This window comes from Balaenoptera borealis (assembly GCF_965194805.1).
Source record: "Balaenoptera borealis genome assembly, chromosome: 8".
NCBI classification, from domain to species: Eukaryota; Metazoa; Chordata; class Mammalia; order Artiodactyla; family Balaenopteridae; genus Balaenoptera; species Balaenoptera borealis.
Genome location: NC_138865.1, coordinates 10,932,561 through 10,953,858, shown reverse-complemented (window position 1 = coordinate 10,953,858; position 21,298 = coordinate 10,932,561). Strand labels below are relative to the sequence as shown.

Below are 21,298 nucleotides of genomic sequence, written 5' to 3'. Positions count from 1 at the left end.
TAGAATAATCAGTCATTTACTAGGATGGTGGTTCTCAAATTTGAGTGTGTTTTAGAATCATCTGGAATGCTTATTGAAACACAGACTTCAAGACCCCCTTCTTCAGGGTTTCTGATTCAGAAAGTCTAGATTGGGGTCTGGAAATCTGCATTTTTAACAAGTCCCCAGGAGACACTGATTTGGTTAGTCCAGAGACCACAGTTTGTGAACCACTGTCCTGTTCTAAGAGGATAGGAAATTTTCATTCTTGTTACAAATTTTGGTACGTGCCCTGAGGGAAAATGGCAGGGGGATATGAAAGCATTTTTTAAAAAAGAACCTGCCCTAGTCCAAGGGGATCCCAGAAATCTCTGCGAAGGAAGGAGCATTTGAGCTGAAATCTGACACATGGGCAGCAGTTAATCAACGTTAACAGGGTGGCAGGTGGAAAGAACTGCTAGCCCCAAAGGAAGAGCATGTCAAGGACTCTGAGGCCTGATGGAATTTGGTGCTTCTGATGGAGCAAAAGGCCGGAGTGCTAGAGTACGGGAGGTGGAGTTGGGGCGTCAATGGAGGCACCGGGGTGAGGTTGGGGAGAGAGGAACAACAAGACCATGTGGATTTTGAATTTCATCCTAAAAGCAGTGGGAATTTGTTGAAAGGTTTCCATCAAGGGACTGAAAGGACCAAATTTGTGTTTGGTCTTCTCTCTGCCTACTGTAGAGAAAATTGATTGTAGGCAGACAAAAGTAGAAATGGTGCACCCAGCTAGGAAGGTACCGAAGTTGCCCAGGTGAGCTGGACGCGTGGGCTAAGGCGTGGGGTGGAGAGCTGCAGCCAGGCTGGGTGAGGCACTGGTTAGAGTGGCAGGAGAGGGAGCTGTCAGCAGGCCAACTGGACCGTGGCATTTCTTGTTCTCTGCACCAGAGAGGACTGAACGACAGAGGACTACTGTGTGATGGTGGCCATGGATGGAAGGCGATACAGGATTTGGTTTTGAACATATTGTATCTTAATTTGAAAAAATTCACGTAGAGTAAAAATCAGGGCTTTCTTTTTGCTTTTGGAGGGTATACATTTCTATGAATTTGGGCAAGTGCATAGACTCACATAACCACCACTACACTCAGGATATATAACCATTTCATCTCCAAAAATTCCCTCAAGCTGTCCTTGGTAGTCAAATATTCCCCTTACTCCTAAAACCTGGCAACCCCCGACAGAGTCTTGGTCCTTGTAATTTTACTTTTTCAAAAATGTCATTTAAGTGCAATCCTATAGTATATAGTAATCTTTTGAGTCTGGCTTCTTTCACTTAGCATAACGCAATTGAGATTCATCTGTGTCGTCATGTACAGCGATAGTTCCTTTCTTTTTATTCCTAGGTGGTATTGCCTTGTATGTACCCTGGTTTGTTTATCCACTCACCCACTGAAGGACATCTGGGTTTCCAGTTTTGGATATTTATGAATAATGGTGCTAGAAAGATCCATGTACAGTGAACATAGGTTTTCATTTCTCTCGAGTTGCTGGCTTGGATAAGTATATAATTAATAAAAAACAGCTAAACTATTTTCCAAAATGGCTGTGCCACTTTGCATTCCCACTGGGGAAGTTATGAGAGCACCAGTTACACCGTATCTTCATCACTACTTGTTATTGTTTGTTTGTTTGTTTTGAATTTTGCCCATTCTAGTGGGTGCATAGTGGTGTGGGTTTAACAGTGTTGAATGTCTTTTCATGTACGTATTTTACATATGTATATTGTCTTTGCTGAAGTGTCCCTTGAAATCTTTTGTCGAATTTTTAATCAGGTTGTTTGTTTTCTTCTTGGTGAGTTGGTCATATTGTATTTGATAGGACTTGGTGAAATCTTGGTGACAAGGTCAGCCCTTGGAGATAGAAACTTAGGGTTCAGAGATGTCTGGTCTGCAGATAGACCTTTGGGAGTCAGGGGCATATAGATGCATGATAGTCCAAGGAGTGCTAACAGGACTGAGTCTGGAGAAATTCCAGCACCTAAATGGCCAGGGAAAAGGGGGAGCCCACAAAGGAGACTAAAGATAAGAAACCATAGAGGGTAAGGGAAACTAGAAAAGTGAAGTGTGAAGGAAACCAGATGAGCTCCTTCCAAAAGAAAGATGGTGGACAGCAGAGCTGAATGCTGGTGAGTGAGCAGGTGTAATAAAGACTACAAAAGGACCATTTTGTTTACCAACTAAAGGAAAACTGTTTCTCTACTCACGACACTTCTGACACCAAATGTGTGGGTTGTCCACACCAAACATTTCTCCAGTTCTCTGTAGATACCACCTGGTGCCTCACAATTTAATTCAATTCAGACACCAACTACCTGGAGTTAGTGCAGACCCCACGGGTTAGGGGCTCAATCCCCCAAGATGCCAGTCTCAAGTCTGGGCCTCCTGTACTCCTGACCGATCAGCTATAAATCAAGGGTTCCCAGGACTCCCTCCTGCAGTTTGGTAATTTGTTAGAACGGCTCACAGAACTCAAGGAAACACTTTACTTACTATTACTGGATAATTATGAAGGATAGAACTCAGGAACAGGCAAACGCAAGAGATGCACAGGGCAGGGTATGGTAAGAGGCAAGGAGCTCCCATGCTCCCTCCAGGAGTGCCACCCTCCCAGCAGCCCCCTGTGCTCATCAACCCAGAAGCTCTCCCAATCCCGTTGTTTAAGCATTGACATATACACACTACTAACTGTAAAGTGGATGGCTAGTGGGAAGCAGCTGCATAGCACAGGGAGATCAGCTTGGTGCTTTGTGACCACCTAGAGGGGTGGGATAGGGAGGGTGGGAGGGAGGCTCAAGAGGGAGGGGATATGGGGCTATATGTATACATATAGCTGATTCACTTTGTTGTACAGCAGAAACTAACACAACATTGTAAAGCAATTATACTCCAATAAAGATATAAAAAAAAAAATACAATAAAATTTTTAACTCAGAAAAAAAAAAGATTTTTATGGAGGTTCCATTATGTTGTATGACTGATTAAATCATTGACCATTGGTGATTAACTCAATCCCCATCTCCTCCCAGAGATCAGGGTGGGGCTGAAAGTTTCAACTCTCTAATCAAATGACTGGTTCCTTTGGTAACCAACCCCATCCTCTGAAAGTCACCTCATTAGCATAAACTCAGGTAAGGTGGAAAGGGACTTACTATGAGTACCAAAAGATGTCCCCTCTCATCTTTAGCACTCAGGAAATTACAAGGGCTTTAGGAGCTCTGTCCCAGGAACCAGCGACCAAGACCAAATATACACATTTCACAGAGTCACACCAACACCGGAGTCACTGGTAAGCTTAGGATTATGTCAGTGTCCCTCAAGGGGTAGGTGTCAGTGGGAAGAAGGAAATGGAGTCAGCAGTCATCTCTTCAGATTTGGCTTTAAAGAGGGGACACATAGGGTAGTGATTGGAAGTAGCATGGAGGAAATTATGTTCTTAAGCCCTGCCAGAACTGTAGAATTTCTAAATGAAGACTTGACTCTCTTCATTCACTTACTCAACATTTATGAGGTCCTGCTATGTGCTGAGGAAACACAGCTGAATATGATCAAGGTCCTAGATGGCAAACAGCTAGCTCTAGACAGCTGGCCTGTGTCTGTGGGTCTGCCTCCATGGGGTCCACGGGTCAACCAACTGTGTATAAAACATATTCCCCCCCAAAATCCAGAAGATTTCAAAAAGCAAAATTTGAATTTGTCTGAACCACAACTACTGTTGACCCTTGAACAACACAGGTTTGAGCTGGGTTGGTCCACTTATACACCGATTTTTTTTCAATAAACACTACAGTACTACACAATCCAAGGTTGGTTGAATTTGCAGATGTGGAACTTCGGATATGGGTAGCTGACTGTCAAGTTCACCTCTAATTTTCAACTTCAAGGGTTGGCACCCCTAACCCCAGAGTGGTTCAAGGGTCAGCTGCATTTCCATAGCATTTACATTGTGTTAGGTGTTATAGGTAATCTAGAGATGATTTAAAGTATATGGGAGGACGTGTGTAGGTTACATGCAAATCCCACACCATTTAATATAAGGGACTTGAGCATCCTCGGATCTTGGTATCCATGGGAGATCCTGGAACCAATCCCTCACAGATACCGAGGGACGACTGTATACAGTTCCTGAGCAGAACAGACAGTTCTGTGTGTGACATTAAGGTATAAGAGACCCCTTACTAGCATTTTTCTTCTGTTTGTGAAACCTATACAGGTTTTGAGGTCATAAAAAATCGGAGCTGGAAGGGAACTGAGAGATCATCTAACAGCCCTTTCATCTTACAAATGTAGGAATTTGGGTCCCAGAGAGGTTAAGTAGCTTGCCCAAGGACGCACATCTAGTAAGTGGCAGATTCAGGAATAAAGCCCCTATCTTCTGCTTCCCCATTCAGGGAATTTTCCACTACTCCAGGCCAGATCATACATACAAGTGTCAATTTCTGCACTTCTAATTTCATAGAGCTGAACCATTACTTTAAACGGTAATGTTAATGAATTCCATGAGTCAGCGCTTATTTTCATATTGTGTCAATTAATTGTGGTTTGGGGGTAATTCACTCCAAGGCCCTGGATTATAAAATGCAGCGTCAGCTGTTTTTTCAAGGTAATTCATTCCAAAACTTGGACCAAGGACACCTAACGTAGTTCAGAGTTAGTTGAATTTGTCTCTAAGTGTCCTTGAATGAAAAATCAAGAGTCCTGTTTGTTTCCCCCGTACCATGGCTATAGGGAGGAATTGTGGCATTGGGCCGGGGTGGGAGGGGGGTTCCATGGAGGCTGGGGAAGTGGGTACCCTGGGGAGTGTAAGGGTCAGGCTTGAGGTAACCCCACTGTAACCTGGTGGGTGGTGTGCTGTTGTGACTGTTTTGGGAGATGGCCTTTCTTTGTAATTGCAGCCAGAGATGATAGTTGGAAGAACTAGTGTGATTTCTGACCCAGACTTCTCTTCAGCAATCTGGACTGGTCTCTACCATCTGGAAAATATCAATTTCATTTGGAAACCAAGAAGATCATCTGCCTCATCTAGAACTAGTTACTTCCCCAGCCAGGAGCACAAGGAGGTCAAGGAGAAACAGGAAAAAAAAAAAAAAAAATCATTCAGTTGTACAAAACAGCCATTTTGATGCCCAAGGCATTTGGTAATCAGATGAATCTTCGGGCACCTCTGCCATCCAACCTGATCTCTTGAGCTCATCAGAGGAGGCAGACTAGACTCGCATTGCTCTATCTAAGCAGCGTGGCCTTGGGCAAGTGATGTCATCATTAAATGTAAGAGTTGGAAAGCCTGTCTGAGCTTAGGTAGTCTATTGTTACAGACCAGGAAGCCAAGATTTAGAGAAATGAAACATCTTATATTACTTACATTTGTGGAGGTGCCCACCTTCTCTCTCTGCCCTCAGGCTTCCTCACCTGTAAAATAAGGAGGTTGAACAAGATGACCTCTAATACCCTCTCCACCTCTGGCATTCAATGCCCTGAAAGTTCCCCAGAGCCCTGCTACCCAGCAGGTGGAGTGGCCAAGCAGTCTTGGGTGTTACCCAGGAAACAGACCTGTGGAATCTCGGGTCCCAACCAGTCCTACTGAATGAGAATCCGCATCTGAAAAAAATCCCCAGGCGATTCATATGCACGTTAGCGTCGTCTTTAGAAATCTGGTTGATTTTGGCCCTAGATGGTTTGTGTTCTTTCCCTAAGTCTTTCAACCCTCATTCTCTCACTAGCCTGCAGGTGTCACCAGAGAGCCAGCAGTGATCTTACTGGAGAGGCGGGAACTGTGTAGTTTTTATTCCCCTTTTCTTTTGTGTATTCTACCCTCCTGCCCTTCAAGTTCCTGTACACTCTTTGGCCTGTTATCCAGTAAGCTGGAGAAATGGGCTGCAAAGTGTATTTTGCAGCTGTTCACACTACAGATGCTTCAGTGTCTGCCCTTCCAGAAAAGAACTGGACCTAGGGGACCTCTTGTTTCATGAGCAGACTCCCATGGAGTGATTTTTTAAAAACCCCAATTCTGTGTTTCCTTGACAATTCAGGCAAATCTGTGGCTGATACTCTAACAATGTAATACTACAATGAAGTATACTTTATTTTGGTCCCAGAATTTATTTATTAAGGTATTTGTATTGTATTATATTATCGATCAATTCTTACAATTTTAAATTATAATGACCATCTTTCCAGTAAACCAAAGGCTGAAGTCTTCCATGTTATTATATAAATGTTATTATTCACATAACCCTTTAGATCTTTTTAAAAACACTTTTAATTTAACATATTTTTAAAAAATCCTTGTAACATAAGGTGTGTAGGATACTTCAATTATAGATGATGATCTGGAGGCTGGAGTTTCATCTCGTACATTGTGGAAATAAGACTTGGATCCAGGTCTTCTGATTCCATATTCTATAATCTTTCTACTTTACCAAATAGCCTCCCATAACTATAATCAAATTTCTGCTCAATGGATGATGTCAAACTACAGTTGCTCACCACTGAGGTCTTTAATTGGGAGGATGTAACATTTTTACCTACTGATTTTTGTTTGTTTTTCTTTTTGGCTGCGTGGCATGTGGGATCTTCGTTCCCCACCAGGGATGGAACCCATGCCCCCTGCAGTGGAATTGCGGAGTCCTAACCACTCCACGGCCAGGGGATTCCCCTACTGATATTTTTCTGAGCTGTGTTAATTCACCAGCAATAACTGATTAGATAATGGAATTTCCAAAGATCTCCTTATGTCTGTGGTTGGGAAGCTGCTATTGGGAAAAATGTACTTTAGAAATAATAATATCTCAAGTACCGTGGGATGGGGTAACAAAGCCAATGCCCCCTTGTCCCCTCAACCATCCCTCTACCCACCCCCCAACATACAAGTTCTCTTTCTTCTCTCTCTAGTTTAGAAAGGAGAGGGGTTTTCTTCCTGCCTCTTGCTATTCCTTCTTTTCTCCGATATTAAGCACCTAGTATTTATCAGACCTTCCAGCAGCTGCTGATGACACAGTGGAGAACAGGTTCCTGCCCTCATGAAGTTGACAGTCTATTGAGGGAATCAGATACCAGACAAATAGGAGTAGTGATGTGAAAAGGAAAGAGCAGGGTACCATGAGAGTTGATAATAAGGAGACATACCCTAGAGTGGGGCTCAGGGAAGACTCCCCCATCAGCACTGATATTTAGGTGGAGAGCTGAAAGACAGCAACAGTAAGCAGTGGGAGTGGGGCCGTGGAAGGAGGAACTCTCTCTGCAGAGGAAATGGCACACGTGTTGGGGCTGTCAGGTAGACTGGAGTGAAGGGGCAGGAGAGGGGCAGTGGGACAAGATGTGGTGAGAGAGATGGCCTGGGTTCAGAGAGTCAAGGGCTTCATGGGTCCACAGTACTCCCTGCTCCAAAATTATTGATGAGTCCACCTGTTTATATATTTCAGTGGGAGCATCCTGCTACTATTCATATCTTTTGAGGAGCTTTAAAATATACATTGGGGGAATTCCCTGGCGGTCCAGTGGTTAGGACCCTGCGCTTCCACTGCAGGGGGCACGGGTTCAATTCCTGGTCAGGGAACTAAGATCCCGCATGCCGTGTGGTGCAGCCAAAAAATAAAATAAAATATAATTAACATTGGGATATAATATTTCATGTTTTTAAACATCAGAATTAAGAGTGTACCTAAAAGTGATCAGACATCAGAATGAGAGACTGCATGTTTACATCTCTTTCTGTCTCATAGTTATTCATTCATGCATTTAACTCATACTAATTCTAATAGCTTGTTCATATTCTAAGTTTTCTGTGTGTATATATGATCATGTTTTCTATGTATATCACCTGCAAATGCTTAGTTTTGTTTCTTCCTTTCCAATCCTCACACTTTTAATTTCTTTTTCTTTTCTTATTGTGCAGGCCAAGATGTCTGGCACATTGCTGAAAGGTAGCAGAGATGGCTGGCATTTTTAATCTTGTTTCTGATGTTTGAAAGGAAAGTTGCTGATATTTACATGTAAGTATCTTTGTTACATGCTGATATTTACATGTAAGTATATTTGTTACATGTCTTGTAAGTATATTTGTTTCTGAGGAATTCCTGTCTATCCTTATTTGCAAAGAGTTTTTATTATTAATGAATATTGAATTTTCATTTATTGAGATAACCATTTACTTTTTCTCCTTTAACCTGTTAATGATTTACATTAGTAGATTTTCTAATGTTCAACCAAGTTTGCATTCCTAGGATAAATCCAACTTGGCATGTTGGACAATGCTTTTTATACTTTGCTGGATTCCATTTGCTAATACGATGTTTAGGGTTTTTGCATCTATGTTGATGGCTGAGATTGGCCTATAAATTTTCCTTTTTCATGTGTTTTTTCTTCTTTTGTTATGGAGGTCATTCACGTTTCATATAATGAGTTTCATAAAATTATCTTTTTCTATAATCAGGAAATATTTGTGTAAGATTTCCACACTCTGTTCTTTGAATGTTTGGTACAGCTTATCTGTTCAACCACTGCAGATTCTATTTCTTTAAATGTCATTGCAATATACACTACTATCTATAAAATAGATAACTAATGAGAACCTACTGTATAGCACAGGGAACTCTATTCAATGCTCTGTGGTGACCTAAATGGGAAGGAAATCCACAAAAGAGTGGATATATGTATACATATAACTGATTCACTTTGCTGTACAGCAGAAACTAACACAACCTTGTAAAGCAACTATACTCCAATTAAAAAAAAAATTTAAAAAAATAAAATAAAATAAATAAATGTCATTGCACTAATTCAAGTTCTTGGTGCCATTCTGGCATTTAAAAATTACCTGTGATTTCACCTCGATTTTCATCTAAATTTCATCTAAGTTTTCAAAAAATTCATAGACATAAAGTTGTTTATAATATTCTCTTATTTTCTTTTTATTCTCTGCTACGTCTCTACTTTGTCCTTGTTTACATTCCCAACATATTATTTGTTTCACCTCTTTTTCTTCTTAATCAGTTTTGCCTCAGATCATTCAACATTATTTGTCTTTTTAAACTTCCAGCTTTGGCTTTGTTCATCCACAATTATGTCCATTGTTCACAATTTATCTATCCATTCACCTGTTGCTGGGCATTGATGGACACACACAAAAAATACATTTTTGTGTATTAGAAATAAAGCTTCTATGAACATTAATATATCAAGTCTTTGTGTGAACACATGCTTTTATTTCTCTTCCATAAAAACTTAGGACTGAAATGGCTAGATTGTATGGCAGGTATATAAGTAACCTTATAGAATTCTAGTACTATCATTGCTTGTGTTATGTAGAGTGTAGTGTTTAAGACTTCTTGGATTCAAGTCCTAACTTCTTCATTTACTGTGTGATCTTCTCAGTGCCCGAGTCTCCCCCACAGAACTGGAATGATTAGAACAGAACCAGTGGTTGTAAAGATTCAAGGAGTTCATTCTTGTAAAGCCTGGAGAACCTGTCCCACGTTAAATGCTACAGGGATGTTAGCTATTGTTTCCACTTATCTACTGCTATTTGGAATGAATGGGCATATGTACTTAGTGTGCAATCATCCTCATTTCCTATTTGTTGATTATTTGCATAACCAGAGCCACCTATGCTGTTGTTAACGCATTAGCAACGAAGATGATTTTTTTTAAAAACAATTGACCTATTTGTGTTTTGTATAAGTAGCATGGCAGGCAACCACTGTCCCCTCACCTGGGCATTTCCTGTTGTTAGATATTATTGTTCTTGTGTGGTTAATGTTACACTGAAAGCCTGTGAAAAGGATATAAGAGCTAGAAGGTAAGCTCCCTGAGGGCAGGGACCAAATCAGTCTGGTCCTATATCTCCTATACCTGGTCTGGGCCTCACACGTGGTAGAGACTCAATAATCATGGATTAAGTGAACATGCAGATGAAGGAAGGGCAAGAACTTTGTCAGAACCATTGCCCTGGGTTTCCACTGGGAGAGAAAGGTGATCCGTTGTGCCTGTTAAAGTGATCTGTATCCATCAGCAGCAGAAAGATGAGGTCTTCCCCTGGGCCCAGAATGAGCTCTCAGTGACTGGAGGTCCTGAAGGCAACAGGGCCAGTGCACTCTTTTCTGCTTGTTGAGGAGAACAAGATGGGAAATGAGAAAGCACCCATGATGTGGACACAGGCAGGGGCTGAGAGGGAAGCGGGCCAGGCAAGGAGCCAGGACATTTTTACCAGCTCTTGGGGACCACAACTCAAGCAGTTATTGAAGGATCTAAGACTTCCGTTTTGGAGACTTGTCTGTTTTAAAGCTGTTTGTCTTCTTCTGAAATTACTTCCTCGTTGCTCATCCTTAGTTTAACTGGGCCAAGTACTGAGGAGAAACATGCAAGAGCCCCGGGGAGCTGACCTTTGGAAGGAGTCTGAGCGGTCGGGGGCCGTGAGAGAATGTGACAGGGAAGCCCTCTCCCCACCTGGAGAGCCTCTTTCCAGAACTAGTCTCCGCCAGATCCTCATGTTGTGCTGGGTTCTAACCACGAAGGCTCTTCCCTTATGATTCTCTCCCACCAGAAAATACCCACAGGGCTATTCCGCTTTGGGCCATGAGAGAGTTCTTACCAGAATTATTCTCCTTCTGTCATAACTAGAAAATTGTCCAAAATACTTGACAAAATATTTTCAGCCTTTGGACCACAGGTAGCATAAGTCTGTGCTCCTTGAGAAAAAGACAGCAAGTGAGGTGAGCCTCCCCTGGCCTAGGTTCCCTGCTGACTGCGGCCACGTGGCAAACTCGCTGAGGTGAGGAGAAAGAGATAGGAGATTGGGTAGGCCAAGGTGGCTGGAATTTGCAGGGCACAGTATCCGAGAGTAGGGAGCTATGCAGAGAAATTTCCAGAAAGGTGCATAGGGTTCCCTTGAGTTGTCCGCTGAATACCGATCTGTGTGAACCCCAGGAGGCCAGCTAGAACAGCTTCTGAGGAAAGCATCATTACCAGAGCTCATGCAGAGCTGGGAATCGTTCAAGTTCCCTCCAGCCAGGGTGGGAGGGTGACCTGGGGGACTGAGGGTCCTCCCAGAAAGCTCCTTAGCCTATTCTAACTGGGGGGTGAGCTGGTGGAGAGGATTCGATAACAAAGCTCCAGTCAGTCAGAACCCATCTCAGCTCCCAGAAGCGAAAGGTGGAGGAGAAGGAGAGGAAAAGGAAGGGAAAGGTGTTCTATGGAGGATTGAAGGGAGAGCGCTTCTAAGAAGAGAAAGACAAGTGAGTCACACAGCTGACCTCTTACAGAAATGTTAGAGTAACTGTCAGAAAACAATGTAGCTGAAGAAACCACAGTGCCTATGGTGGAGAACGGTGTAACTCCTTTCCGTAATTCCAAACCCACTAGAGTGGTTGGCTTGACCACAACACACGAAGGAGCCAAAGGTCAGTTCTCAGGTATCTGAGACCAGGGAAAAGCAGTGCCTTGTAGACATTAGAGTGGAGAAGAAGAAAGGCCACCGCCCTTCTCCATGGGACTGAATATAGAACGGGAACCACAGTGATTTGGGTGTGGGTATCACCGGACTTTTTAGAGGAGAAAACCAGGATGCCTCCTTTTGTGCATTTCCAGAAAGTCCACTTTTCTCTGTTGACTTCCTTTGGCAAATTTTTATGGCCTACAGGAAGCTTGGGCCATTAGCTTTTCCCACAGGTGCAGCTATGAGTTTGTGGCCAGGACTATGCGGTGATCTGGGCCATCCCCACACTCGCCCCGGCTCCTGTGCCTGGGAGTTCATACCTCTCACTGGGTGATGAGGCCCAGTGACTTCACAGACGTTGTACCCAACTCTGGACTGTCTTCTTATCTGTGAATGGAACTCCGGATGAGAGCACATCCCCAAGTAAGAACTCTGGAGAAGTGAGGAAATAGGTGTTCTTTCCTTTAATGACTATGAAAACAATTCTCTTACAAGTTGGGCCGTGATTATTGTTCTGCTGCTTGGGGCCCTTTCCTTAGGTTACCGAATAGGGCTTAAGACATCATGTGCCACCACGTTCTTGCTCTAGACTGTGTTTATTATTGTCCTCCGGAAGTATTAAGACAGCTTCTCATAAGCCACCCATTCTACCAATTCCCGCTGAAAAATTATCGGACGATCCAATTTTCACCCGTCCTCCCCACGCTCACTGGGTTTTCATGAGAAAGAATATGAAGGGAAGCTTGTTAGCAACATGTTTTTAGCTTTATTGAAATTCTTTCTTATAAAAGGTCTGATGTATTTTAGGCCTGGCCTAATTTCCTTTAGTCCCTGAAATACAGGTCCATGGTTATTTCCATGTCCTCTTAAGTAGGAATGTAAACTAGTAGACTTTTATTTTAAGGTTCAAACACTTATCACCATTGTTTTTCTTTGATGTCAAGCAAGACTTGTATTTTCCCGAAAGAAAAGACCAAGTAAGAAAGTTATGTGGGTCTTCATTGGTAGGATAACTGGATTCTTTGCCAGAACGGACTTGGGAATTTATATCGTTCAACGTGACATCTTTCCACCTTGAGTATTTTCTTTTTTAATGCAAACTCTGTAGTGTGCTGAGCTATTTATAGTAAAGAGTGCTGTGTTCATATATGCGTACATATATTGGCTCTGGGAAAAGATGCATGAGTACGTGCGCGTTACGTAAACATAGCCGTTAGCCAGAAGGAGAGTCTCTGATCATTAGGACATTAATGAATAACAAGCATATGGTAAGCAAAGAACAACCAATAGCACATATTGGTTTAGTTGTCAGCCAGGAACTTTGCTGGTCTTACACCCAGAGGGTCCCAGCTGTCACCTTCCCCAGGCAAGCGGTGCTCACCAGATAGGACAGGTGATTGTGTATCCGAGGCCTGAGTTTGTGGCTCCCTCAAGGGAGGAGGGTCTGCACTCATTTGCTACCATGTAGGTCCCCAGGCCTAGAACACATATATGGCCCAATCTGACCTCCTCCTCGTGTCAAAAGTAGAATATGATCCCCCATCACTAGGAAAGGGGTACAGATTGAGGACTTGCAAAGGCCCACGGCCTCTTCTTCCCCCAGAGATTGTAGGGAATCCTCATTTCCTTTCAATCTTTTTTTTTTTTCTTTTAATATTTATTTATTTATTTATTTGGTTGCACTGGGTCTCAGTTGAGCCAGGCGGGCTCCTTAGTTGAGGCTCGCGGCCTCCTTAGTTGCGGCTCGCTGGCTCCTTAGTTGCGGCACGTGGGCTCCTTAGTTGCGGCACGCATGTGGGATCTAGTTCCCTGACCAGGGATCGAACCCGGGCCCCCTGCATTGGGAGCGCAGAGTCTTAACCACTGTGCCACCAGGGAAGTCCCCTCCTTTCACTCTTATAGGCTCCATCAGGACATGTGTTCTCCTGACCACAGGATGACACCCAAAGAGGTCTGGAAGGTTCAAAATCATCACCTCCAAACAGCTCTGAGACACAGGCGACTGCTAGATAACTGAGGGTTGATCTTGGTTTAACCCAGACAGTCCCCATGTCACCCTCCAAATCAGCTTTCCTCCTGTGTGGATGGTTGCCCTAGAAGCCAGTCCTGTCTGACCTTGAACTCACACCCTGTGGGGTTTGGAGTATGTAACCTTCTAGTCGCACCCGTCCTGCACCCAAGCTTCTTGCTTGAGCCTGGCGAAGACACAGGAAAGTTCAGGTAGCGACAGCGGTCTCAGTCATTCTCGATCTGACTGATAGGTCAGGCGAAGGGGTCAGTTGAATGCTACCTGGAGGTGACGTGGTACCCACACCAACATGACTTATAGGAATGCTGCAAAGTGTTAAATGAATTTAGCGCCCAAGATACTATGCAATAGCATGTGTGGCAGTCACTCAATAAATGTTCCTTTCACTCCTCTTCTCTGAATCCAGACTGGTTCCTGCAGGAGACTTGCATTTCCCTCTGGCTCCTACAGCTGGCCTCTCCTCTATGTCACTTCCCCCAACTAACAAACGCTGTGCAGAGGCAGAGTAAAGGGGGAAAATGAATCACTCAGTATTGTCTCTGGCTGGTCAAAACTCTTGGCCTGAGGTTTGGGAATGATCTGCAGAGTAAACGATCTGGGATGCCTCCCTCCCATCTTCATGGATGCATTTGTGGCCAACATTTATCTGTAACTCACAGACCACAGAGAACATGGATACGGAGGCCTGATGCATGGTGTTTAGAAGACTCAGCAAAATGGTGATCCAGTTGACCAGGGCTCCATGCAGGACCTCTGGTGGAAGGGAGAGACAGGCAGTAGATCCCAGAGTTGTGCTTTGGAAAAGATGTCCAAGGGGAGGAGGATGACAGGCCACCATGGGTCCTGGGATGGGAATCCGGGGGTCTGGGGGTGCTGGGCGGGGAGGCATGGTCAGGGGAGCCCCGAGCAATGCCCCCACCCCAGGAATGCAGGAAGGAGGCTTGGCAGCTGGGTCCGGACCTTGGGCTGTGCCCACTGTCAGGGTCTCTTGCATGTCACTCCAGCATCCTCAGCGTGTCCACAGTTTGTCACCCCCCATTTGGAGAAGCTGCAGCGGAAGATGCTTTCCTCTGTGCCCTTGCAGGCGACATCATCCATCCAAATCCTCCCTGTGCCTGTGGAGACAAGTCAACACGATTTCTTAGCGGAGATGCAGGAGGGCAGGACAGACAGGAACACTGCTGTCTGTCCTTGACCTGGCTGTCCCGAGCTCTGCTGTCAGTTCTCAAATCTAGTGGTTCCCATCTGCCTTCTCCACTCCACTGAGACCAAATACTTCTTTTCTAGGCTCAGTTTCTTGAGGGCAGAATAAGAATAATTGACAGTGGAGATGGTGGTATTTACTGAGTAGCCCCTACGTGTCAGCATCTCACACATACGATCTTCGTCCATTCTCACCATGGTGCTGTGAGATAGGCATGAATAAACCCTTTTCCTAGATGGGAAAACTGAGGTTCAGAAGGCAACTGGTGCAAGGTTGCTCAGCTTGTAAGTGGCAGAGTCTGAACTCAAGCCCAAGTCTTGCTGCCTCCCAGGCCACGCTTTATATGAGACACTTCATAGCTTTTGAGATACGATATCTTGCGGCATTTGTTGATGAATATTCAGACAGGGCCTAATCAGAAGGACAATGTCAGACAGACCCTGGGTTGGACAGATCCAGTGCCCCATAAGTATCTCAAGTATGTCAGTACCAACATTACCTTCAATCTTTTGAAATTTAAAGCAGGCGGTCTCTTTCTATGAGCTCAACACAGTGGTACTTGGAATGACAGGGGATCCCAGAATTTAGCATTATAACCAGACATCTATGTAATGACAGGCAGAAGCATCCCTAACCACAAGTAATTAGGTCAAGTTCCCAAAATACAAGGTCCCTAAGACAATCTAGCTGAGTTTTGCTTGTTTGTTCACTCAGCTCTTAAGGGGACCAACCTACTGGTCTGAAGATGCCCATGCAGGGGAGCCTTTAGCTGGCTTTCCCAAGATTGTACCTGAGTCTCAAGAGACATAAACTCGGCACTGAGGTCCCTTACTGAATGTCAAGGGAATAGGGCAGCTGCGTGAGGCTCCAAGGGAATGGAGAGGGCTTGTTTGGGGTCAGAGGGGTCAGTGGAGAGGGGAGGAGTCACCTAGAGCCCCCGCTGATGAACTGGCAGGGCCATCGCCCCTGGTTCAGGTGGGCCCTCTGGGCTGATGGCCAAGGAAGGTCTCCAATGGTGGGAGCTCACTTGGGAGCCCTCTGGAAGGATGCCTGAGCTTTAGGGCTCCCATCTCCCGTGGAAGCAGTAGCTCAGAGCTTCGCTACTCAAAGCGTGGTCCTGGCCCAGTAGCATCAGCATTCCCCAGAGCTTGTCAAAACTGCAGAACCTCAGGCCCCACCCAAGACCTACTGAATCAGAATCTACATTTGAAGCAAGTGGTTCTGCATTGAAGTTTGAGAAGCAGAACTAGGTACAGCAGAAATAGGGCTTTACAATAAGTAGAATAAATCTCAATTCAAGTCTCAGCCCCATCTAGGAAGACCATTTCAGTTGTAAAACCGGGAAGGGATTCCCGAAATATGAGACTTTTCGTGCTAAAGCTGGGTAGGTTCTGGGTAAACCGGGATGGTTGGTCACTCCAGCACCCTGACTTGTTAGGTCTACGAGCCGGCACCAAATATCATGGGGTCAAAGGTCATAAACTGGGTTCCAACATTACTGACTGGGTCAACCTGGGCAAGTTCAATGAGGTAACTTGTATTCCTGTATTTTGTTTTTTGTGTTTTCTTGGCCACACTGCATGGCATGTGGGATCTGAGTTCCCCAAACAGGGACAGAACCTGCGCCCCCTGCATTGGAAGGGCGGGGTCTTAACCACTGGACCACCAGGGACGTCCCAAGAGAATTTTTTTTTTTTTTTTTTTGGCCACACCGTGTGGCTTGTGGGATCTTAGTTCCCCGACCAGGGATTGAACCCTGGCCCTCGGCAGTGAGAGCACAGAGTCCTAACCCCTGGACCACCAGGGAATTCCCAGTTCGTGTATTTTAAAGGGCTTTCAAGTGCACCAAAAGTCTATACAAAAGGTAGCTCAGGTATTAGTACTGTACCCTGATCCTACCCCCATCTCCTCCCTGTCCCAACTCTCAGCAGCCAGACAACCTCTCCTTTTGGAGGAATTGTCAGGACTAATTATTAAAACCCTTCAAACTGTCACTCACCCTTGGATTGCATGGGAAATCCCTTTACAACGAGCATCAAGGGAACACCTAAACCATTTTGCTGCCCACGAAATCCACCGCACGAACTAAGCGGTTTGGACATATTTTTTATGCCGAGATTTTCAGCATCTGTTGTCATGGGAATACCAAACAGTGAATTCAGGAACAGAGCTGGGAGGAGAGGCCTCCTTCTGCTGTCTTTCTGGATGTTATTTCTTCATCAGAGCCTCTTCCCTAGCCGGATACAGTGTGCCTCTTACACAATAAGCCCTTTGAGGCCGAGCAAAAATGCTCAGATTAAATGTCTCCTGGAAAACACATCAGTTTACAAATTACCCTTCCTTGGGCTACAGGCCCAAGAGCTCTGTGGGATTAGTCACATCCAAAACAAATAAAGAAGCAAATGAAGGAGACCGACAAATACAGAACAGGCCCCAAGGTTACGAGCCCAAATGCATACACAGGATCACGAGACTCCAAACTCTAGCTGGTGTTTGGCTAGGGAGTTCTGGCTAACGTTCAGTCATGGAAAAGCTAATAAAATGAGAAAAGCGTTGTTAAATCAGCAGCACTGAATATCTACAGTTACTGGGACATCGCTGAAGGGCCTATTAACCCGAAGACTGTTTCTGCTCCTTGCCGTGTCAGAGGGGCTAGCACTTCCATGACTCCAGGTGCCAATCATCCTTTTAGCTTTAGAGCTGACACCTGATACTCAACGTGTGGCCCAAGGACCAGGAAATCAGCATCACCTGGGAGGTTGTTAGCGACACAGAGTCTTGGGCCCCCCCGGACCCGAATCAGGGTCTGCATCTTAACAAGATCTCCTAGATTCAGGCATGCATTCAGGTCCGAGAAGCCCTGCTCTAGGTTAGGTCTGCTGCTCTACACCAGTCTCTCTGTGAGCGCCATAACGTGCCCCATCAGGTAAGCAGGGAAGGGGGTACTCTGCTCCCCACTGTACAGTCAGAAAAATGAAACAATAGGGTGAGGTTTTTACCTTGAGGAGGAAAACCTGGGACTAGAGGCCAGGTCTTCTGACACTTAGAGCTGTTGGAAGGTGATATTGTTGGGATGCGTAAGTGGAGATTTTATTTTATCCTTATTCATTCATTCATTCAACAAGTATTTAAGAGTCTACTCCATGCTCGGCACTATTCTGGGTGTATGGACTACATCAATGCACAAAAAATGATTAAAGAAAAACACTGTTGGTGGGAATGTAAACCGGTGTAGTCACTGTGGAGAACAGTACGGAGACTTCTCAAAAAACTAAAAACAGAACTACTGTATGACCCAGCAATCCCACTCCTGGGTACATATCTGAAAAAAACCAAAAACACTAATTTGAAAGATAACATGCCCCCCAGTGTTCATAGCAGCATTATTTACAATTGCCAAGATACGGAAGCAACCTAAGTGTCCATCAACAGATGAATAGATAAAGAAGCTGTGGTATATATATACAATGGAATATTACGCAGCTATAAAAAAAGAATGAAATTTTGCCATTTGCAGCAAAACATTAATGAACTTGGAGGGCATTATTCTAAGTGAAATAAGTCAGACAGAGACAGACAAATACTGTATGATATCACTTATAAGTGGAATCTAAAAACTGCAACAAGCTAGTGAATATAACGAAAAAGAAGCAGACTCACAGATATAGAGAACAAATTAGTGGTTACCAGTGGGAGGGGAGGGGCAAAACAGGGGTGGGGAACTGGGAGGTACAAACTATTGGCTGTAAGATAAGCTGAAGGATGTATTACTGGGTTGGCCAAAAAGTTCGTTTGGTTAGTGAAAACGTTGTTCAATAAAGTTCTTGGTGAAAATGAAAAATGTGTCTTTTATTTTTACTTAAAACTGAACGAATTTTTTGGCCAACCCAATATGTAACCATGGGGAGTAGAGCCAATATTTTGTTATAACTGTAAAGGGAAAGCAACCTTTCAAAATTGTATAAAAACAAAACAAAAATCTCTGCTTCATGGAACAAACACTTGAGCTGCTCCATGTTTATTTGAGTAATATTGATAGAAGGAATTGAGGGAGGAAGTAGATGGGCCCCTGGCCTGGACAGCTGGTGTTTGTCAAGGGCGGTAAAATTGAAGCTTTGTTTTCCCCCAGACACTCCAAGGACAAAGTGAGTGGCAAAAACTGAGCTCTGCTGAAGTAAAGAGATAAGATGACTACTCCTGAGGTTAAGAAAAACTCCCTGACTGCACAGGCACAGAAAGGTTCCTTGGGGGTCAAAAAGGAGGGGGTGCCACCCCATAATAGGTGATGCCAAGACCCCCATAGGCCTCTGCAGCGGGATCCATCTTAGCAAAAAGTTAGCACGCATGTTGGGGAGAGTCCTAGGACAGGTCAGGTGTGGAATAAGAAACAAGAAATTGGCCAAAGGTAAACAAAGACCCGGAAGGACTGTCCTAAATAAATGATTTAAATCACCTTTTTACTGCGCTCCTCATTAGAGGACGCCCACATCCTCTCTCTCCAGGCGTGTATTTCTGCCTTGCTTCAGTCTCTAACAAACTGTTTCTCTGTGTGCTCTCCCACTTGTCGTGCTGTGTCTCTAATAATAAACTTTGTACCTGTTTTTACAGTTTTTGCCTCCCTGAAACATTCTTGCTTTCAAATGGGGGCAAGAGCCAGGGCCACTTAGCTTCTAGCCTCTGGCCCCTGGTGGTCTAGCGGCTAGGATTCCTGGTTTTCATCTAGGCTACCCAGGTTCGGTTCCTGGGCAGGGAACTAAGATCCTGCTTCAAGCCACCAGTCACTGCTGTCTCTCTGAGATCAGAATGAGTTACACTGATTCCTGCAGGCTGCCATCTGAGCCTCACACAGGGACAGGCAGGATGGCTATCAAACAGATATTTAAGAGGTAGGAAAACTAAGGCCCCAGAAAGGTTAAGTGACCTGTCCCACGACTATTAAGGGGATGAGGTCATGACCCAGGCCTCTGACGTCCAGTCCAGTCCCCGTTCCTTATAGAACCACATACACGGCACACAGCACAGATCACTAAGCCAGGAGGCTGCAAACCCAATTCGACCTACTGCCTGCTTTTGTAAATAAAGTTTTATTGGAACACGGAGCCTCCCCGCCCCCAGTCTGATTACATTTTGTCTGTAGTTGCTTTTATGCTTACAACTACAGAGCTGAGTAGTTGTGAGAGCGACCATCTGGCCCACAAAGCCCAAAATATTTACTCCCTGGCCCTTGAATGTTTGCTGACCCTTGCACTAAGCCACCTCCCAGTATTTGAATTTTATCTTAGAAAAAAAGGGCAAAAAGATGCTAATAATTTAATTAAAAGAGAACACTCCCAATTCCGTCCACCCACTCCCACCTACAAATCTGTACGCGTTTGTACCCATCCTCAGCTCCTTTTGTCTGTCTCTCTGTCTCAAAGAAAGATTTTCTTGGCGGGTACAGGACTAATTTCCCAGCGGTGCTATGGTGGTCTCACCCCGTCCATCTCCTCCTGGACCCTTGCTCCAGCCATCAACCTCCATCTTCCTGAGCTGCACTCATTCCCTCTCCAACAGCTCTTGGACCAATTTAAAATTAAAAAAAAAAAATCTCCAAGTCTTTCTCATTTGGGTCTTTCCTTGCTTTTTTTCCCAGGGAAACTGATAATTCAATTATTGAGCCCTGTCCAGGAAAACTTTTATGGTTCCAGACCACAGAGAGCACTGCCAGGGTGTGGCAGTTTCTTGTATGACTCTGGGGAGGACGCAGGTTTGGCAGGCACAGAATTTCCTTCCTTCCTTCTTTCCTCGCCCCCTCCTCCTGTCCCTCCTCCCTCCCTCCCACATTTATCCAGTACCTACCACATCCCAGGCACAGTCCTGGGTTTTGGAGCTCTGCCCCCAAGGTGTTCCCACATACCTCAGCGATCAGGAGCGTGTGAGAGGTACGCACAGAAGATGCCACGGGAGCAGAGGGGGTACCTACATCACGGGCTGGGGTGGAGCGGCAAAGCTCCCCTCAGGAGGTGATCACTGAGCTGACTTTAAAAGCTGAGGGGGAATTAGCTAGGTGAAGAGGAGGGAAAGGCGTTCCAGACCCAAGGAACAGCACGTGAGAGGATACGGAGCCGGGAAACAGCTGTGTGAGCTCAGAGACCACACGTGGGCGCACGCAGCTAAGGGATGCGCCACCAGAGGCGGGAGGCGTGTGAGGACTGGCCTTGGGCACTAAGCTAAGGAAACCAAATTTGATCCTGAGAGCAGGAAAGACCCACTGAGCATCGGGCAGGGGAGTGACAGAGGCAGGAGCTCATTTTAGAAAGATCCCTGGCAGCCAGGAAGAGGAAGGCAAAGGAGGCACCCTGGAGGGGCCAGGGGGCAGCAGTGTGGAAAGCAGCTCATGGAGGACGCCCCCATCTCCACCCAACAAGCAGCAAATAAATGTGCACCGCAGGGCCTGCAATGTGCTAACTGCTCACCGTATGTGATCCCATTTCGAGTTTGCAATCATCCTCCACAAGTGGAGGGACTGAAGCCTGGAGAGGTTAAGAAATCTGCTCCAGGTCACCAGCCAGTAAGTGGCACATGTGGGATGCTAGCTTGGCTTTGACCCAGAGCTTGAGCTCCTAGCCACTGCTCTA

General features: G+C 45.0%; 1 protein-coding gene across 1 annotated transcript in view; it reads right to left on the bottom strand.

Moving 5' to 3' along the window:
* Positions 1–12,025: 12,025 nt before the first annotated feature.
* SCARA5 (scavenger receptor class A member 5) overlaps positions 12,026–21,298 on the bottom strand; it is a 122,330-nt gene continuing 113,057 nt past the window's right edge. The window contains exon 10 of the mRNA XM_082402808.1: positions 12,026–14,592. Within this exon, the coding sequence (XP_082258934.1) occupies positions 14,456–14,592 (137 nt within the window). The 3' untranslated portion in view covers positions 12,026–14,455. The remainder of the gene's footprint in view (positions 14,593–21,298) is intronic.